At 36.2% G+C, this 19,151-nt stretch overlaps 2 protein-coding genes across 3 annotated transcripts in view; both read right to left on the bottom strand.

The window, feature by feature from the left end:
- Window positions 1-19,151, bottom strand: part of GABA-B-R1 (gamma-aminobutyric acid type B receptor subunit 1) — a 144,365-nt gene that overhangs the window by 63,772 nt on the left and 61,442 nt on the right. The window lies entirely within an intron of this gene.
- On the bottom strand, window positions 1,059-4,373 carry LOC142983492 (uncharacterized). The gene is made up of 3 exons (XM_076130411.1): window positions 3,920-4,373; window positions 2,517-3,314; window positions 1,059-1,379 (listed from the first exon to the last, which is right to left on the bottom strand). The coding sequence occupies exons 1-2, from the start codon at window positions 4,239-4,241 to the stop codon at window positions 2,875-2,877; spliced, it is 762 nt and encodes a 253-aa protein (XP_075986526.1). The 5' UTR covers window positions 4,242-4,373; the 3' UTR covers window positions 1,059-1,379; window positions 2,517-2,874.

The following is a 19,151-nucleotide window of genomic DNA, read 5'->3' as shown; positions in this document are numbered from 1 at the left end:
GTTGAATGCGAATGGTGCTAATCCGATGAATAGTACATATGCCGTCTTGTTGTATTTGATCACTCTGAAGATATTACACTCAAGACGGGCCTGTAAGATGCAGGTAAGTTCGTGTATTACTTAATACGAGAAATGGATTTAGTATTTACTTTTAATAACAGTTATAGAGTAATAGCTTTTTGTGTTTCGTTGGATTCATCAAGTTTTAAAGTTACTGGCTTAGTATAGCCATTAGTAAATTCAACATTTATTTTTTGATCTGATATGTAATAGTAAATAATTGTTTTACAAATATATAGAATAATATTTTTGCTGTCTTGAGATATTAAAATCGGCGAAAAACCGTATAAACGTCCCCGTAACAGTCTCACTATTTCTGTTTATGAGTTTAAATATCAAAGGAGTTTTAGAAAAATATTGATAATTTCTTCAACATGCAAACTTATTTACTCAAACCTACTTCATTCTTACGATGTTAACATTTGCTCTTGATAGGCTTTACCATCATAGTAGGTAATCTTCTAGCGAGAACATCAAAAGCCAACATTTGGTTCTATTTATAGCATTGAATAGTACAGTATTAACATTATAATTAACAAGCTCGATTGTGTAAGTTATACAAAGGTAAGGCTAATATAGGCACGGGTATTAAATAAATCAGTAATACATACCTAATGCGTCTATAATTTCACGTCTATTTTAAGCACTACGTGGAATCCACTAAAATCTAGTTGCTCTAATAATAATATGTTTAGCTGTAGCTATTCTAAACAATATTACGTCATAGAATATTTTAGTATGTTATTAAATTTAAGAACAAAAGCATAGGCCTGAACCTAAAATTTCTACAGCCTGCTATCAAATATCAAGAGTTTAACGTTTAAAGTGTACTTTAAAATTAGTTCCAACGGCACCCGCTAGGGGCACTGATCAGATTGTCAAAAGATTCTTCGATAGTTTGCCGGCGGTCGATATTCGATAGCGTCAGGAAATCGCCATATTACAGCAATACGTCGTGCATATTTTCACCTTTTACGATTCAACAAAACACAATAAAATAAAGTTGTAGACTGTAGTTACTATAATATGTAAAAATAGATATTGCCACGCTCTTTAAATTTCATCGACCACTCCATCAGGTAAAAGCAAGGAATTTTGTTTCGCGATAATTAATAACGTTGGTCCCAGGTCCTCTGGCTTTTTTATGACTGGAACATCGGCTCTTCTAAGAACTACGGGCGACGTCTGCATATTGACTTTACAGCATACTTTGTATCCCCACGAACAGCCTGCGATATTGATGTCAAACCTAAGGTGTGGGCAGTGCTTGATGTCGACGCATATACCACCGCGAGCCCAGCACGTTGCTGACGTGGAGCCTGTGTAACATATACCGTATAGAAATTAAGATCAGTAAGCTCAGTGGCTTGGCAATGCAAACGATAATTTCTTAAATCTTAAGTGACCAAATCGGAGTATGGAAATTTTCTTGGTTGGTCTCAAAAGTAAAATCCCGCCTTCGCTACGATTTCAATGCTGCTTCTCTGTGACGTGGAATAAGAGAGCGTATTATTAAAACATTCGTTCTTACGAAAATGCAACAAAGAAATGAAGGCAATTCAAAGTTTTAAGTGAAGTCAAAGGTATTTTTTGCTTCGTGCAAACTGACAACTGCAAAGGAGGGTAACGCGAAACAGTTTTAAGTCACGTACACGAATAACGTGTCGGCTGTAAAACTGCAATCTAGCGCAACAGTGACAAGTTATTTGTTAGTTCATTGCAGTTGCCATATTTACGAGCGCGCTAACCTAATACATTAACTCTGTTAGGTATTCGCCACGGTAGAGGGATTCCGCCTTTCAGAATGCGCACAAAATAGCGAGGCGCGATTGTTCTTTAAGACGACATGAAACACATTTCATTTAACAGACAAAAACCTCGTTTTATTACGCGTGAAATGTTGCGTAATTAACCATTATATGAACTGTAGAGAGTCTAAGAATAGAGCCTCGTTTTCCGTGAAAATGAAACGCTTATTTACGGAACATGAATGAACATTTGAATGCTGCAACATTTGTAATATTGCAACAAAAACTATGGAATGCTACTTAGTATTGAGCGCGGAACTATTTGTATGTTCGAACACTACTAACACAAAGGAATATTGCCTTGAACAATGTTAACTTGCGTTTGGCAAATAGCAAGTTAGCAAAAGTTGGTTTATGCTGGGTACGGACATAAATAAGTAATTTGAGTTATCGATTCGCTGCAGACGGGCGTATTAGAAACGTTACTGGACTGAAACGTCTGGACTAGCTGATAATCTCTTAACTGAAAACGTCTTGCTAAGTACATAATAAGGCTCAGAAATAAGGTCCGCTTGCGTGGAGTCGTGCTTTTAGAAGTATTCTATTGCTTTGTACCTACTGTTTACTTGATATTTCGTAACATTCGATATTTTATGGAAGGCATATTCTCGTGTAAAAATCAATAAATAAAAATGTTTAACCACTGACCCAGGGATGGTTTTCCTCCGGAGCCCGGTTTAAAAATGTCCTTATATGTATCAGGTAATCTTGTCATAGCTTTGTAGTTCACAAATGCAAATGATCTTAATATTTTCTGCTCAGATATTTTCAACACAAATAACATTATCACAACTCTGTAAAACAGAGCCATGATTCTAAGTTTACGTGATTACATGGCTAATAAGAATAAAATAAAAAATAAGTTCGATTTACTTTTTAATTGGGAAAAATCTTCAAGCGATAAGCGATTTCATGTTTCGGTTGAGTAGTTTTACAGCAGTTCAGATTAAAATTGATGCTGCGTGAAATTAAATACTTTAAAAACTAACAAAAGTGTCGTAATAGTCTACTCTGTATTTATTAACAGCACAACAGGCTTGTCGACTTTGCTCTTTCGGTCCTTTCTGGGTTTATTTCTTTTAGTTTTTTCTACTCCAGGATTTGAAACCTTAACACGTTTGGCTTTCTTCTTCGGAAGGTTGATAGGCTTACGAACCCGTTTATTAATCCTAACTTCAGTTTTCTTTTTCTTTTTTTTAGTCTTATTTTGAACAGGTCCGACCACGCCTTCTCCGCCGAATTCATAATGAATCGACCATGGAAAAGCTAAGTTGCTTAACTCGTTTTCTCTGTGATCCCTGGTTTCGAGTTGATTCCACGTGAAACAGCATACTTCTAAATGATCTTTACACCCGGGCACTTCAGTCAGGAATCTGTACCCCGAGCATAGAAGATGATTCACGCAGATTCCACCCATTTGCCAGCACGCGGTCGACTTCATCGATCCTGAGGAAAACGTTCATTAGGTAATGTCTCGACATAACGTTTTTACGACCATGCTCTGAGTTCTGTTCGTATCAAAGTATTTTTCGCAAATAAACATAGATTTCTCGTTGCTTTTCCCTATAAACATCGTTATTACTTTTGAAGTACCGGAGCGATTTTGATGAAACGGAGCTTTTAAGTATTTCGATAATAAAATATTTTAAGAATGGACTGTCGGAGTTCTGAAGTAGGCTAAGTAACGTAGTTTTTATTTTCATTGCAGGATTTAACGAACATAAGAGTTAGTAGCTCTATAAAGAGTTTTAGTATTTGGTCAGGTTACTATCTTGCTCGCAAACTTTATTTTACCCAGTAAGACATGACGTACTTAATAATGAACAGTACAATTATATTTTTTAAAAGTAACGTCCCGTTTATTACTGTTATACATTCTCATGTAAAGGTACAGTTAAGAAGTCGTGTGGATTTACATGAAAATATATCATTGTCTTGGAAGGCTACAACAATCCCATGTGAACCATATGAGAACAAGATTTGTGACAAAGAGTCACTGGAGCATCATAAGTCTCACTTACAAGAAGCCCAAATAAGTAGCAGTTACTCACTACGAGTGTTTGAGGGTAAAATGGGTGCCTTAGGCGGAGGGACAGCGTCAGGACCAGGAGCCGGAGCACCTTCACTTTCTGATCCTCCATCATTTTGAACTTCGCCAGCAAGTGACGCTAAAGCAGTGTGGTACGCCAGTAATTCGGCGCGTAAATCTTCATACTCTTCATCCATATCGAGATCCAAATTCGCGTCATTTCTCAGGGAAGACACCAGGAATCCTCCCAAGTCTCCTTCTGATTCAGATTCTGATTTATGACTTCGTTTCGGTATTACCAAGGGACATAAGATTAAATTGAAAAGCAAAACCTCGCGCAACATCCCCTCCACGTTGCAGTCTCGGAGAAAGAATTAATTTTTGTTCGGTATTGAAACAATTTTCGTTTTAGAGCGTTTTTATAGAGGTGAAATATCATAAATTCAATGATAAGCCGCGACCGGCTACTGGATTTTGCAATCGGAGCGTAGCAGGAAAATATAACTTTCATTTAAAATGTAGCCTAGGAATTTAAATTATGCTCTTAAAATTATATAATTCTAGACACAAGTTCAAAAATACTGATAAAAGGAAGAGAATTAAGCAATCAACGTATTTAGATGATGATGGAACATTATAAAATCACAATGAAACCAATACACGATGTTTCACTTTTATTGATTAAATCGTATTAAAGATTACCACTTTCATATTGGTGGTCTGATTTTAATCGAACGTTAAAGTGTGGTTGCAATTTATTATCAATTGTTATTTTAATAATGAATTTGGAACAGAGTTCATTCATATTGTTTGCTAATTTATTCTATAAGCTATTGATTCGTTTATGAAAAATACGGCCTCGTAGTTAAAAATAAATAATCGGGTTAAGGACACTCTAACCCAAATATGGGGTATTTAGTCACAGAACATGATGTATTTATAGCCAAACTGAAAACGCATCACATGGATGAATCTGCTATTCTTATTTATAGTGAATTACAGTTTAAGAGAAGCTTTACTCACTACCTGGCTTTTCTTAATCACTGTTTCCTATTGTCTCTAACTTACTTTTTAAAATCTCATTCACAACAAGATGTATGACGATTTGTATGTGAAAGAAGCTAGCAAGGTATATTATGTACGTGAAAGAAGCACGGGTAGTTTGTATGGATCATACCAAGCGGCGTTCTTTGGTCTATACCTACCCCTATGGGAACAAGGCGTGATTTTTGTATGTAGGTATATATAACTAATCTATAGGTACACGAAAAGATTGGTATTACCTAACGCCAGCAAACGTACAAGTGGGTTAGATACCCTTTGTTTGGGAGGGATGGCACAGAAACATTTGCGGCGACCCGAGCTCTACCTGACAATAAATTTCACATTAATAAGCGTTTAACGCTACGCTCTAAGATTCGGGAGGTGAAATTGAATTTTAAGCACGGGTTAGCGTTTAGACACGAATTATTATAGTATATTAAGGTCCTTTGTACGATTCTAAATTGAATGTTCGTTTTAGATATATTTACAAAAACCACGTTTGTTGTGCTATGTATTAAATATTCCTAATTGCGCGTCGAATAACAAAGAAAGAAACCAGACAAAAACATATTTAAGATTTATGACTTAGTAAATTTTGAGTTCGGGGAATTAAAAACATACCTACTTACTTACTACAAAAATATTATACTTTTATGTGCAAACAATCGTGACAGCATTACATATTAATGCACTTATGAGATTTATTGGAAAAGTGTTTTCTAATTAATTTCACAATTGCCTCTTCTGCCCACCCTCCATTAATAAAGAAGTGCAATAATTATGTCAAAAGTTACTAAAATTATAGCAAATTTTAAATTCGTTTCTGGAGTCAGATGATTTGCTAATGTGATATTCATCAGTGCCATTAGCGCAGTTTATTTTTACTGATGGTGGAACCAATTTGCGACGGAGACGTAATTAGGCTGCCGGAAGCCACGTCACTGAATACGTTCACCGCAAAGATATCTGTCATTAATTTAAAAAAAGGGTTCGACTATTTCCTGTGATATTTTTTGTTTATATTCAGTGTTTTTAGAATAATTTTATGAATAAGTGGAAAATAAAATAAACTTAACTATAGCTTGGTTATTAACGATTTTTAAAAAGTTGTTGAAATTGTTTTAAGTCACCCCAAAATTAACACACTTTGTAAACCAGTTATTTAAATCTAATCCGGATCGACATAATTATGTGAATCTCGAAGTAATATCAAAGAATGAAAAACTCTTTCCAACTTTTTACATTTTCCAAAAAGAAAACAAGAGTACCGAACGATCTGTCGACATTTTCACGACATTAAATACCTAGTAGTAGTCCGGCAAAGATCTACTCGTCGTCACAGGAATGTAAAAAGGCTATGTTCAGTATTTCAATTATGCGGAGAGGGTACATCGAATGAATGTAAGTGGAAGTTGGGACAGGATCCCAACATATCTATTATGTATATTGGGAAACATAATATAAATAGGTACCTACCATTATTATTTACTAACAATCGCTCTTAAAAGAAATATGTATTATGCCTCCAGTAAGTAGGACATAAAACATTTCCAATATAAAATCCTCTATAATGGCCCGCGATACAACATTAACTATTAAATATCGCTGAAAATACACTAGATGAAAGTGTCCATAGAAAAAAGGTTGGTTTTAAAAAACACTACAACCCATTCGTGCTCCCACATACACCCACAGCGCTTGTTAAAGTAAAATCGTAGCGAGAGTTGACAACCCTTGTGTATTATTTATTTGTTATTTTCGGCCACGTTGGCTGACAGCCCTGTCAATATCGCGGCCAGTTCCCGTGTGGAACATGCGACATGTACAGAGCCGGTCATCCTGCTGAATTATTGAACCAGCCACCGCTGAATCAATCGCGCCCGTGAACGCGCACCGGACGTCACGACCCAACGGTAAAAAGCTTTTTGCAACGTTTGCCTTTCAACTGCTTTCAAAGATTTCACCGGCCCATATCCAATACCCTTTCTGTCGAACAACTGATGGGCATTATGCCTCAGCTCTGAAAGATTTGCGAAAGTCATACATATCGCGTCACATAGCGCACTCACTCGTCCGCGGAAACGTCACTCGACATTCGTAGCCCGCCATTCGGCGTTTCAATACGGTTTCAATAGACGTTCCGTAGACAATACGCCGTACTACCTACTCTGAGGTTTCGATTCTCATTAATCTTTTAATTAAAACTGGGTTCCGTCGAAGTTTCTTTAGAATTCTGACGTAAGCGATGGCTTAAAATACGTTATATACCGTCGGGGTTCAGATAATGCTGTCTGTTGACCTTTACAGTAATTGAATAGACATGAGACAGCAAAGTCCTTTGTCGAGCAAGTTGCAATTTCAAGGCGCGTAGTAATGGCCGGCTCTTTGTCCTGTCCATTCTTAAGCGGTCACCCTTGAAGATAGATGAGGATAGTGGCCATACACAAGCGAAGCAACATTTTGTGCGACCGAAGGGTTGATGTGGACTGATTACCTATAAAAGCTGACATAGGAAAATGTTAAACGATTTATTTTCTATAGGTACTGTGTGCATCACAGTATACAAAAATTCTTCGATATTCTGGCAAAACAATATACAACATAATTCATCGATAGTCTAGTCGTGTCGCATGCAAGCTATTGCAGTGAGTGCCAAAGAAGCGCTGTATTTCTTTTCATGTGATGACATGAAATACTGTGGATTGTGTGACATTTAAAATGAGGGCAAACTGAAGGAAATGAAGTTCATAAGTTTCCTTCAAAGTACATAAATAAATACTAAGTCAATAAAAAGAAAGGCAATCATTTTTCCAACTGAATAATTTGTTAACCTAGCCGATTGCTATCGAATAGAACAAATGTAAGTTTAATTGTTAAATGAAACTGTGTAGCAAAAGATAATAGAAGCTAACTATGAAATTTTGTCAATTTTGAAACAAAATTTACTTTAATAAACGACATTCGTGTCAAAGTTCTATGAAAGAAGCATTTGATTCAATTTAGGAGCTTAATCAACCTGGCACCTATTTTAATAAGTTTAATTTGCACAGTAGTATTTTAATCACGAACCCTTTCGGTAGGTACCTATTTCAAAATTTTACCTTAAAGCTTCGTAAAACCCTAACGCTGTTCTTTAATAAAATTTTCTCGGGCATCATCCCCTTAACGAACTATTTATGAGCTGTTTGCATCTTGAGAACAAAGCTCGATGATTAATCGTCCCTTGAATGACATTTCGGAGTCCACCAGCGCCGTAAACAACAAAGTTTTACTTAAATCACTTTTGCAGCACCACCCCTAATTGCTTCGAGTCAATTTTGACAGCTGATTGGTCATGCAAAACAAATGAATACTGACTACAGTTGTCGTAATAATAAAATATGAATTGTGATGCGGCGAAATAAGTTAGTTACGACTCCTATTGTGACAGAAATGTTTTGTTATTTAATAGGACTTTATTTATGGTTTTGATACAAAGTTTGGGAGCTTCAAAGGCGTATAATGTTTTGTCACAATAGATTTAGAAGCTTCGCAACTAAGTGAAAAGCAAATTTTCACCTTGTTGGGTACCTAAATAAATTTTAATTAAAACTTATGAGTGAAACAAATAATAAAATACCTAACAAATTCTTGGACTCGGCAATATCTGTGTAATGAAAGAATAACATAGAATGTATTAGGGGCTTGTCACCCTTAAGTTATAAGGGTCAACCGAGGTAAACAGGGGGCCACTTTAGGTGGCGGACTAACAACGTATAATATATCCAACGTTTTAGTACTGATCATATTTTCACACGATAACAACACGTCTGGAATCGAAGATACGCTCATCCTCAGCAATAACGAGTACGGTCGCCTTCAAGTTTTCCTCCCTCGGTTATTTTAATAAGACGTGATTCGGTTTGCTAATTCTTCTAGAGGCTTTCATCTAGGTTAATCTACATTCGGTGTTTCTGTTTGAGAATATTAACAATATTCGTGAGTGAAATCACAACATAAAGGGTGACAGAAGTATTGGGCTCACGTTTCAATAGAGGCTATTGCTATCTACGAGGCAATTCCAATCTCCTCTGAAGATTTTTGGTGAGAAATTTTCTGCAACAATTTGCCCGTAGTCACGATTCTAAGACCACGTTCAAAGCAGTAAACTACGTACATCTTATAAATATTTCATCGGCTTTTTCTATTATCACGTGTGGAAGAGCGTGTATTTGCTATCAAAATATGCTAGTTTGAAATTATTTCAATATGTAAAGCATTATCAATGGGTAAACCAGTAGTTTCTGTTGGTTTACCATCTGGCCGACCGGTCAACCTCAACCGTGGCCAATTAGGGGCGGGTGGTTAAATCAATGACGTAATGAATATTCTGTTTCGTATTTAATGTTGTTGCATTTGATTGAACACGAAATATACATGCAACAATCATCTTTGACAGGGAATAAGTAAGTAGTTACTGGGTAGAAATCTAAAATATACTTTATCTAATGAATGTAAATAATAAAAGTTACAATTTTAGCTTTTCGTAATATAGTCTTCCTAGAATACTCACTTCAAAGATAAAATATGAGAGCGATAAATAACTTTTGAAACAATATCGAGATCGTTTCGACTAAATGTCAAAGGTCAAATTCGTTTGATGTTTGACGTTTGGATATCCATACTTTTTTTATACATTCTCTACATATCTAGATAGTTTCCATATATTACCGATATTTTATCTAATACAAAAATAATAATATCCTTTCGATACCAATCAGGTACCTCAAGAACAATTAATTGGTCAAATCTATCAGTCTAAAGTTTTCTGAGTACCAAAACGCATACCATAAATTTTGGAACAAATAAAATTCTCTTTCAAAGTCTTAGAACGGGAAATAATATAGACACTTATCTAAATGTACTGAAAGTCGGAATGGAAATTCAATTTAGCTCGGTACACGAAAGAACTCTTTAGGGACCACTGCAAACAACACCTTGTGCTGTAACTGCTCATAAACATGGAACTCTTTGGAACCTTCTAGAAACCTTGAAGCGTCGTAATCTATTTGGAAGTATTTTTGCGAAATCGTTTTCGCTCCGTGATAGATGTAGACATTCCAATTTTTGGTTGCCTTGAACTTGAGTGTAGTGTTTTGGTTATTTCTACAGTACAAAATCATTTAACTTCAATAAACCTAGTTTATTATTCACTTTATTTATATATCTTCATTGAATAACATAATAATAAGTTCATTCGTTATTTGATTTTTGATTCGAAAAAGGCATGATATGATATATGTTTGTATGTCATAATTATGTTGCTAAGATGAAAAACAAACTATAGGATACTTTCTTAGGCAATCTATGCGAATAATAGTGCCAAGAAACCCACATATACAGACACTTATGTAAATGGAATTGCACGCTGATTAATGGTTACATTCACTCAAACTTCGAGCATGTTGCGTAGAACAAAATTGCAGTACAAACGTCTCCGTTACACAAGTTCAAGTTACTCAACGGACTGCGGTTCTTGGCTGCCCGAAATCTTTGGCCTTTCAGTTTGTATGCTCTTCTTCTATATTTAGAAACAATGTCAAGGCTCTCTGAAAGATTAGAAATGTTTTCTCGTCTAGGCATAGATTTATCTTCATATGAGGATAGAACGGCGGAAGTTTTTGCGTGGAGTCTGCCTCGGACATTTATCTTAATGACTTAGTGGTTTCTGTCTATCTCGATAATCAATGGATAGTTTCAAACTTGTAGCGAACTTTTGCATTAGTAAAATATTGTGTTTGTGTTTTATGTTGGGTTAACTTTGTTGCTCTCAATTTGCTTTCCCTTATTTGTTATAACTAGAATTTCCTTATTTCTGTAAATAAAGTTGGTTAGGTTTACTTAAGACCTTAACCTTCTGGTTATAGGTAATTCTTTCTCTAATTACTATTCCCAAATTATAGAGATAAGACTTCTCTTACAACTGGTTTTTATCTAATTTTCCAACAGATTTTTACATCTGTATGTCTAAGAGCATAGCAAAACAACGCAGCATACCCTCTTGACCCTATTGTTGTCTGCGCATCACGCACCCCTGCATAAACGTAGCGAACGCTGAAAAACCCGCGTCATCCGTTCCACAAAGCGCCGCGGCCCCATAAATACGTACTTAGACACCTTGTGACACCCACGGTCGCAAGTCGTTAGCCCCAGCCTGCCACGACCACCAAACCGCACCGAGAAATACGACAATCGAATTGTTAAGGGACTGATTCTCCTGACCATGCCGATAATAACATGTTTGCCTTGGGTTTAACACTCTCTCTCCCCGGGCCGCGCCACTCGTGCTCGGAAAACGGTAAATTATTACATTTACAATATATCTACGCCGCCAGTTTTAATAATTTACGACAGAAAATATGCGAGACCGAAGGAAACTACTTTATTTTTTATCGTCGTCGGGTTTCGACGTAATGAAAAAATGTTATTGATTCTAAATCTCCGCAACTTGAGGAGTATCACGGTCATTTACAATATTCATTATAGTATAAGGGGCAAGAATAACATTAGTGTTTGTCTTTTGATCCCTGTGAGCTAAATAGCCAGAATATCGTGTAGACCTTACGAGATCCCTCTTATCGCTAAAAGGACAAGGGAATTTATTATTAAACGCTCTTTGTAAAGTAGACGGTAAGCGGATCCGTAATTTATTATTAATGAGATAAAGATAGGTCTTAAGTAGGCCTCTCTGGGTGTCCGTGAAACTTGGCGTGTCAAATCAACTCAATATTTAAATTGCTGTGAGAGCGTCGTTCATATTTAAACATTATATTAAATGAAGGGTGTTGGATGGCGCACATATGATATTAAGTGGCAAACTTGCTACAAAGACAGTGACTCGTTCAAAGGGATGCCGAAGCGCGGCCCTCGTAAGGGACTCGCACATTGTCGGGACACAAGAACAACGATTATTTATGGCACATTCTGTTGATACTTTTGTATATATGTAAATGTACTGTCTACAACATCCCCCGTAAATATTGTAGAAAATAAATATAACTGTGCCTGTGAAGAAATATTTTTCCAAACCTTGATGGTCGTGATCGATTCTTCACGCTACTTTCGTCTGACTTTTCTCATCGTATCGTAATGGAAACTAACTTCTGAGATCAACAAGCAGTGCCATTTCTGATTTAAATTAATGTAACGGCATTATTACATTTCGACTTAATTTGTAAACACACAACAAGATTGCGACGCCGCGAGCAAAGACATGTGAAGTAACAAACTTCCAGAAAGTTATAAACAACAACCACTGAGCGATTCTCATTCGATTAAAAAAACATTGTTTTAGATGATACCGATACAACCTCGTCACCAGTATTTGAAGCAATTAAACATTTACACAAATATTTGCTGTTACTCAACAAACTGAACGCTTTTTACATTTTTATGAATGCGAACGTTATATTTTTAAAATCCGGATGCCACCCTTTCGAAACATGCTGAGACAGCTCATACAAAATGGATCCTGCTCCATTTACCTTGTTTTTAGAGTGGACGCATACAGCATTTACGTTTGTTTGTCCGTCGTATCGGCAAGCTGTGTCTCACCTGCTTACGTGTCAGTTACCTACGCGTGTTACGAGCTGAATTGCATTATATTCTAAACGTCACTTATAAACGCCGCGGCGACGACATTCGTGATAATGTGACGCTCAATCTCATTATCGAAAACGTTTTCACTCGCTTCGTTAAACTTGACGATTATATGAAAATATATCAGGCCCTTGCTTACGAACGAACTCGAGTGAATCATTATTGCTTTCCAATTAGGATCTGTCAATATTTATCATTTATAATGATCAAATATTTTTTCATTTCTATTTAGAAATTAGCTGAACCTTTCAGATTTTTCTTTATGTGGAAAAATACGAGATTTGGAGCACACAGCGAAATTTTATCCCTTGCGCATATTTGTATAACCTACTCTAGTCTGTGTACTTTACATTAGAGTGGGGTAACCTCCTTCACCTCTACATGTGCGGGTAACTCTTAGTGTGGAAAACATCTCGAGCTCACACCTGTACGTAGTTAGTTTTATCTACTTGTGTGCGCCGCTTTACTATCTCTACGTGTCGACGTGGGACTGCTAACAAGCATTGCTAACTTAAAAATGTATGCAGAGAAAGGATAACTTTCACAAATACTTTATTAAGGACTCGTCAGTACTCGTAACCTGTGTGAATGTCGAAACATGAGACAGTAGGTGTAATACAGTTCTGTAGTTTTGGTCTACCCTCGGGCTAAGGGCTCCTGTAAGGCATGTCAGACAGTTGTAATTGTTAATACCGTAACTCCAAGTAAGTACTATAAGGGTTACTATAGAGGGTTGCATAATCAAAGGTTTTGTTGCTGTTTTAGCTTCTAGATGTTACTTTAGTTTGCAATGTGAAAGCTCAGGTCAACTGCATTAAAATAGTGAAACTTCAGCAATAATATCCTTCCTGATTAAGTAGAGACGTACGTCAAAATGAAAAGTGGGTTTACCACTGTGTAGCTGTCAAGTGTCATAATATTTTGTGTTTATCTAAATAATATGTAACATAATCAAATGTATGTTCTGAAAATTGGACGTTAAACAAAAGCAAGATGTTTCAAGTACGAAATTTATTGTAATGAGTTTTGAAACATCATGAAGCGCCCATTTATATTTAAAGTGTCGGGGAGGGTTGTCTCCCACGAGCCTTCACGGACTAAATGTAATATGTAATTTGTACCGTCATATTTATTATACACAAGCGTTTGCATAACTTCATTATTTTCTTCATTTCCCAACGAAGGAACCCCTTAATTTGAAGCTTGTCACCAAGAACTTTCATATAAATCGCCAATTTTGTCATGTGTTAAAATTCAACGACAGTGTTGTACCAACCTTTCCGAAAAAAACATGTTTCGTATATCTAACAAAGATCTATGGAAATTTGTAATTTAGTCACGAACTAAGTAGGCATACACTTTACGTGTGAGCTTATAGAGTCACTAAAGCGGATAATGAGTGCCACACCTTAGCGTTTAATGTACACCGGGCCTTATCTGTAAGCATCGACCCTAAGCGCTCAGTCCATTTGTCTTGCCGCAACACTTCGCATTCAACTGTCAAATTCGATGTTCCATTGTTAATAAGGCTTAAGTTCAAGTATAATTAAAACGAAGAGATCCCAGTTTACTGACGTAACGAGGTTTTACTTCAAATATACACCGCTTAAGTAAACGGTACGTTTTACGTGAGCGTAAATATTAAGTAACTACGTCACGCAATTATAAATCTAAAAGGGCATGCGACAAAAGAAACAATTTGAATGTATGCGAAATCTGTTTTTGTTTTTGTATTTTAATCTTAATTTACATTCTGTGCTCAAAATAAGTTAACGCTCGTGTTATTTTTAGACACGTGAATCAATGATTTTAATAATTTTTCCGACCGACCATTACAAAGAAAAGAACGCAACTGACGACTTTATTTTATTTCAGTTAGATCAATTGATTTAATATGACAATTACAAAACGAAGCAAAAAAATCTGTAAAAGATTAAAAGATCTTACAATAAGAAGGAAATAAGAGGTAAGTACGTAAAATAAATTCAGCCTATCATGTTCAATGACGCTAATTCTATTTTATAAGGACGTCAATGAATCTGAATATTGGGGCGGTATAAATGGACTATTCAGGCGAGGATAGGCGCTCACTAGCGGGAGGTCGCCTGTCAATTTACCTTTATCGTGTTCAAGCGCCTACAAATAAAATATTAACGCGTTAAGCTTTCCCGCCTCTGCAAATGTTAGTCGGTTTTTCTGTATACACTGTATATGATGCTCGCTATAACGTGTGTGCTTCGCTTGCAGGCAATAAAAAACTTTCGAAAGCAACCAAGAATTTAACGTGCTACGTAGGCTCATTTAATATTTATTAAGGTTTTAAGCTTGTCTGCCTATTTTATAGCTTCAGTTAATATTAAATAGAATTTCATATGTGATATTTCTCTTTTTCACGTTCAGTTTTTTTCAGTTTCAGTAAAGTATATAGAACGGTAATGCTATACAATACGAATCCACGAAGTGTTGTCTAATCCTCCCAAAAGGTAAGGTATTTGACATTAAAGTAAATAAATAAAATAAATTTAACATGATTCATTTAACCCATTTCCTCGACTTATCAATCTTAAATGCGTCATAATGATAATAATACGTACTGTTATAATTCCTGACATAGCATTTATCGACCATTACATTTTCAAATCACAATTTATAATCATAATATGACATCGATGTTATTCATTGCCTTTTAATCAAGCGAGCAGTCATTTTAAATAGGTGTCAAGCGCTGTAATGTGTTTTGTATAGCTACTCAATTCATGCCCATTCCCATAGAAATTGTGGGGTAGTATGAACACGAAATTATTTCACGGAAACACATATTAGCTGGTAACAGGTGTTACGGTTTTGGGGAACCCTTTCTTTCATTCCGATTATTTGTAAAGGACCTATTATTCTTTATTATAATCGTTTGTCGGCGTTTTTAATAATATCGGGATATATGTTACGAAAACAAACACTTTTTGTGTTCCTTTTGGATTTATGAGTGCCTATTTTATGGCATTACGTCGTTCCAGTGTAATTTATGGTTTTATTGCCTACAAATAGAATAAAAATACGTCTTCTTCTCTCCATCTACGCATTATTTAGTATCATTTTCATAATATAGATACACATATTATTCAGATTTCATAGATACTTTCTAAATAATTCATTCCCGGTACTGCAATAAATATTTTCACCACAATGTTCAAACCATTAATTAGTTTCCGAAATGGAGTGCATCAAAGTTCCTCATAATATTGAATTAAATTTTATTGATAGTTGGCAAATTTGTAGTTTGTGCGGCAGGTTGCCAGCAAACAATGTATAGACGGAATTCAGCGTTTTCATTAGGGGAATTGTGGAGTTAAATTAGCTGGCGACTATTCAGTGGGCATATAGAGCATCAGTATGCATGGCGGAGCATGGAGCCGCACCGTGAGGTGTCAGCTCGCGTTGATTGCGTTACCTGCATTAAGGTTAAACACTACTGGACTGACGATAATGCGATTTCGTCAATTTCCTACGCGGACAAAAGTGCCTTTGCAGTACCCTCTTGCTAGCAAATTTTGCCAGGGTGAACGTAAAACGCGGCACATTTTGGTTCGCGCCATAGATTTTCCGTAAAAACGTCTGTTTTCACGTTTCCTTTCCGACGTTGCCGTAGCTCTCGAATTCGTTTGGCACCGGATGTGTAAGGCTCATTGGATTACTTTTGATAAAAGCTTCCTCGAAACTGGAATTCTTTATAATTGCAAGCGTATTTTTGGATCTTTAAACGTTGACATTTTATATTAGATTACTGAAATTAGCTGTATTTTTATACTTTTCTCTAAAGCTCTTCAAACTGAACCAACCAAAGCAAAATAAATGTTTTGACGTTTGAAACGCTCTGAAATTTCTATAGTTTTAACAAAACTATTGTATGTCATAAACACAACGGGATTGCGTGTCAGTTGTCGTGGTCAAAGTTTGACACTTTATGTACCTATTTAAATAGCTTTGCCTGCTCAAAACATTTTACATTCAGAGGGGTCCGAACAAATGTTTAAATACCCACAAACAAAATAATTTAACTTTGCATGACGTTTCAGATGTAAAAGTATATTGAACGTGGGTACATACATACGTATGTTAAGTACCGAGCACCGAGTTACAATGTGTGCTTGATATTCATAAGGTCATACTCATATCGTATGTAATCGTGTCCCGAGCTGAGAATTTGCTACTAAATAGTGCTAGACTAGCGTCAAGTTCGACAGTAAACTGAAGAAATTGTTACCATTTCATAGTTTGAACGTGCCTAGTTCAATATGAACGTTGCTTTTAATACCTGTTAATGCGAGAGCCGGGACTTTTGATAAGCCGCTTAGGCGTCGTTCATATGTTATTATAATGAAACTGTCAGCAGGTAGCGGCGATTATCGATGCTACTTTACAATAGTCATTAATATCCGCGCGAACTTTATCTCCGTTTTGTCGTAGGCTTATCCCGTTACTCCCATTAACGACTCTATGTAAAGTTTGGTAGGTTTAATCCATGAGTTAATAGGCAGGTCGAAGGGTCGATTAGACGGGCGGTGTAGTTCTGTGTATCGCCGATCTCGGCTCAAAGGAGGCCTTGCCACTCGCCATGGTCTGACGCCCCGACACTTGACAGTTATAGGTGTTAACTACTCGACATTGGTTTGACTTTGGCTGTAATTGCCTTTATTGGTGACGGTTTTACGAGAAATTGTGGTGGCTTTCTCAATTATAGCTCATAATCGTCTCGCATAAAACCTATTTAAATCCTGTTTTAGATAGAGGACGTATTCATGAAGGAAAGTGATTTTTTCTATATGGACACTGATAACATCTTAATAGCGAAAAAATACACATAACAGTTATGGATGTTAAACTACAAAAAGCTATTCTGGTTTGGATTCCATCCAGAAACAGAAAATTATCTAATAATATTCGTAGACGAAACGGGGAACAATAAAAAATATTCTTTTTGTAAACAGTTAATGCCATAATCTTGTTGCTAACTGCTAGTATATTCGAATAAAAACTAAAACAGAGAGATTAAGAAGGCTTTTTTTAATTCTACTATGTTTACTTTTAATATAATCGAAGCAACCTTTATTGGCTCCGTGTATCTAAAGATAAAAAATTAAGGAGCTCAGCAAGGTTTAATGGGTCGGCTTTTCAGCAATATTTCTGGGCGATTGCACAGCCTCCCTCGAGATATTTTGATAGAGCGATGAGTAGTCAAGAGCCTATTCGTTTCACATCCATCACAAGTGTCTGGACGTCCCCGCTGAGTACTTGCAATCATGCTCACGAAACATAGATTAATGTCACCTATCTACCTATACACGTATTCTTTTAGATTTAGAACAATATACTTATGTATTTTTAAGCTATTGATTTACGACAGGGGCACCACTTTATCGAACCGAAGGGTGATTTCCTACTTCTATCGACAATCGAGTATTTAACTGCTGAGTGACTGACCAGCTAGCTGTCAGAAAATTCTGATCAGCGACTGTAGCGGTAACTGTTGGAACTACATTTTAATTTGACAATATCCTGGGGGGCTATCACGTATCTTAGTTGACAGCCATTTGAAAGCCACTTTGCTGTCCATTGGTTTCTTCCTTAGATTATAGTGATTAACACGTTACGTCAAACCAGCAATGTACTGAATAGTGACCATAGATTTGACGTATACTAGCTGTCAATTGAGATACGTGATAAGCCCGCTGGACGTATCGGTGATTCCTTGATCTGTGGTGAGATTTTCTTAATTTAGTGTTATCGAGTATTGAGGGCTTTACACCACTAGAGGCGCTAATAAGATAGTCGATAGTTGTTAAGAATCGCGCTACAGAGAACTTATTCCTGTGAGTGATCCTACTGTATGTATTTTGTAAACGAGTAAGAAAAAGGAAGCATCATGTCTTCGTAAGAAATCAAGAATTTACCAAGAAAAATAACATATCGAAGGAACATAAAGTATCTAAAATATAAATAATATCGAAGCAAAAGAAAATAGAAAATATCTTTGCCAGTTGTTCTGTAACTGAAGGAAATGGGCTGGAGTGCTTACACACAGATGGTTAAACCGCACGACGATTCAAGATCGCATACAAATGCGGCTCGCGATACTATCGCAACCGTGTGGAAGCACTTGTGTTGCTTTTGCAAGCCGGTTTTACTTAGTGTATTTATTATATACTCTTTTAATCTGTAGACTTTATTTAGACAAATATAGTATACAGCTACAAGCTACATGAAAATCCACAAAATTTGAAAACCGATACCAAGGTTTACGAGTTACACATGCTATTCTTAATATTTGAAGAGTAATCAAGTTAGTGTCTAAATTATTTGTTTGCGAAATACTAGTGAAGCTATAGCTATCGACGCCACAATTATAAATTACAAAACTGATTCATTTTAAACTTCTTGAGCAAAGCTTGTTCAAGCGGTTTCATGCTTCTCTTTTTCAAGAATTCAAATTTCACGGAGTGATTGTTTCTATTTTTGTTGAGTTTTTTTTTTACCTGCATTAACATTTCAAAAAGATTTGGTGTCCTTGGAAGACT

This window comes from Anticarsia gemmatalis, chromosome 2 (genome assembly GCF_050436995.1).
Source record: "Anticarsia gemmatalis isolate Benzon Research Colony breed Stoneville strain chromosome 2, ilAntGemm2 primary, whole genome shotgun sequence".
In the NCBI taxonomy this organism is placed as follows: Eukaryota; Metazoa; Arthropoda; class Insecta; order Lepidoptera; family Erebidae; genus Anticarsia; species Anticarsia gemmatalis.
The sequence above is the reverse complement of the archived record's forward strand: the minus strand, read 5'-3'. Positions and strand labels throughout refer to the sequence as shown.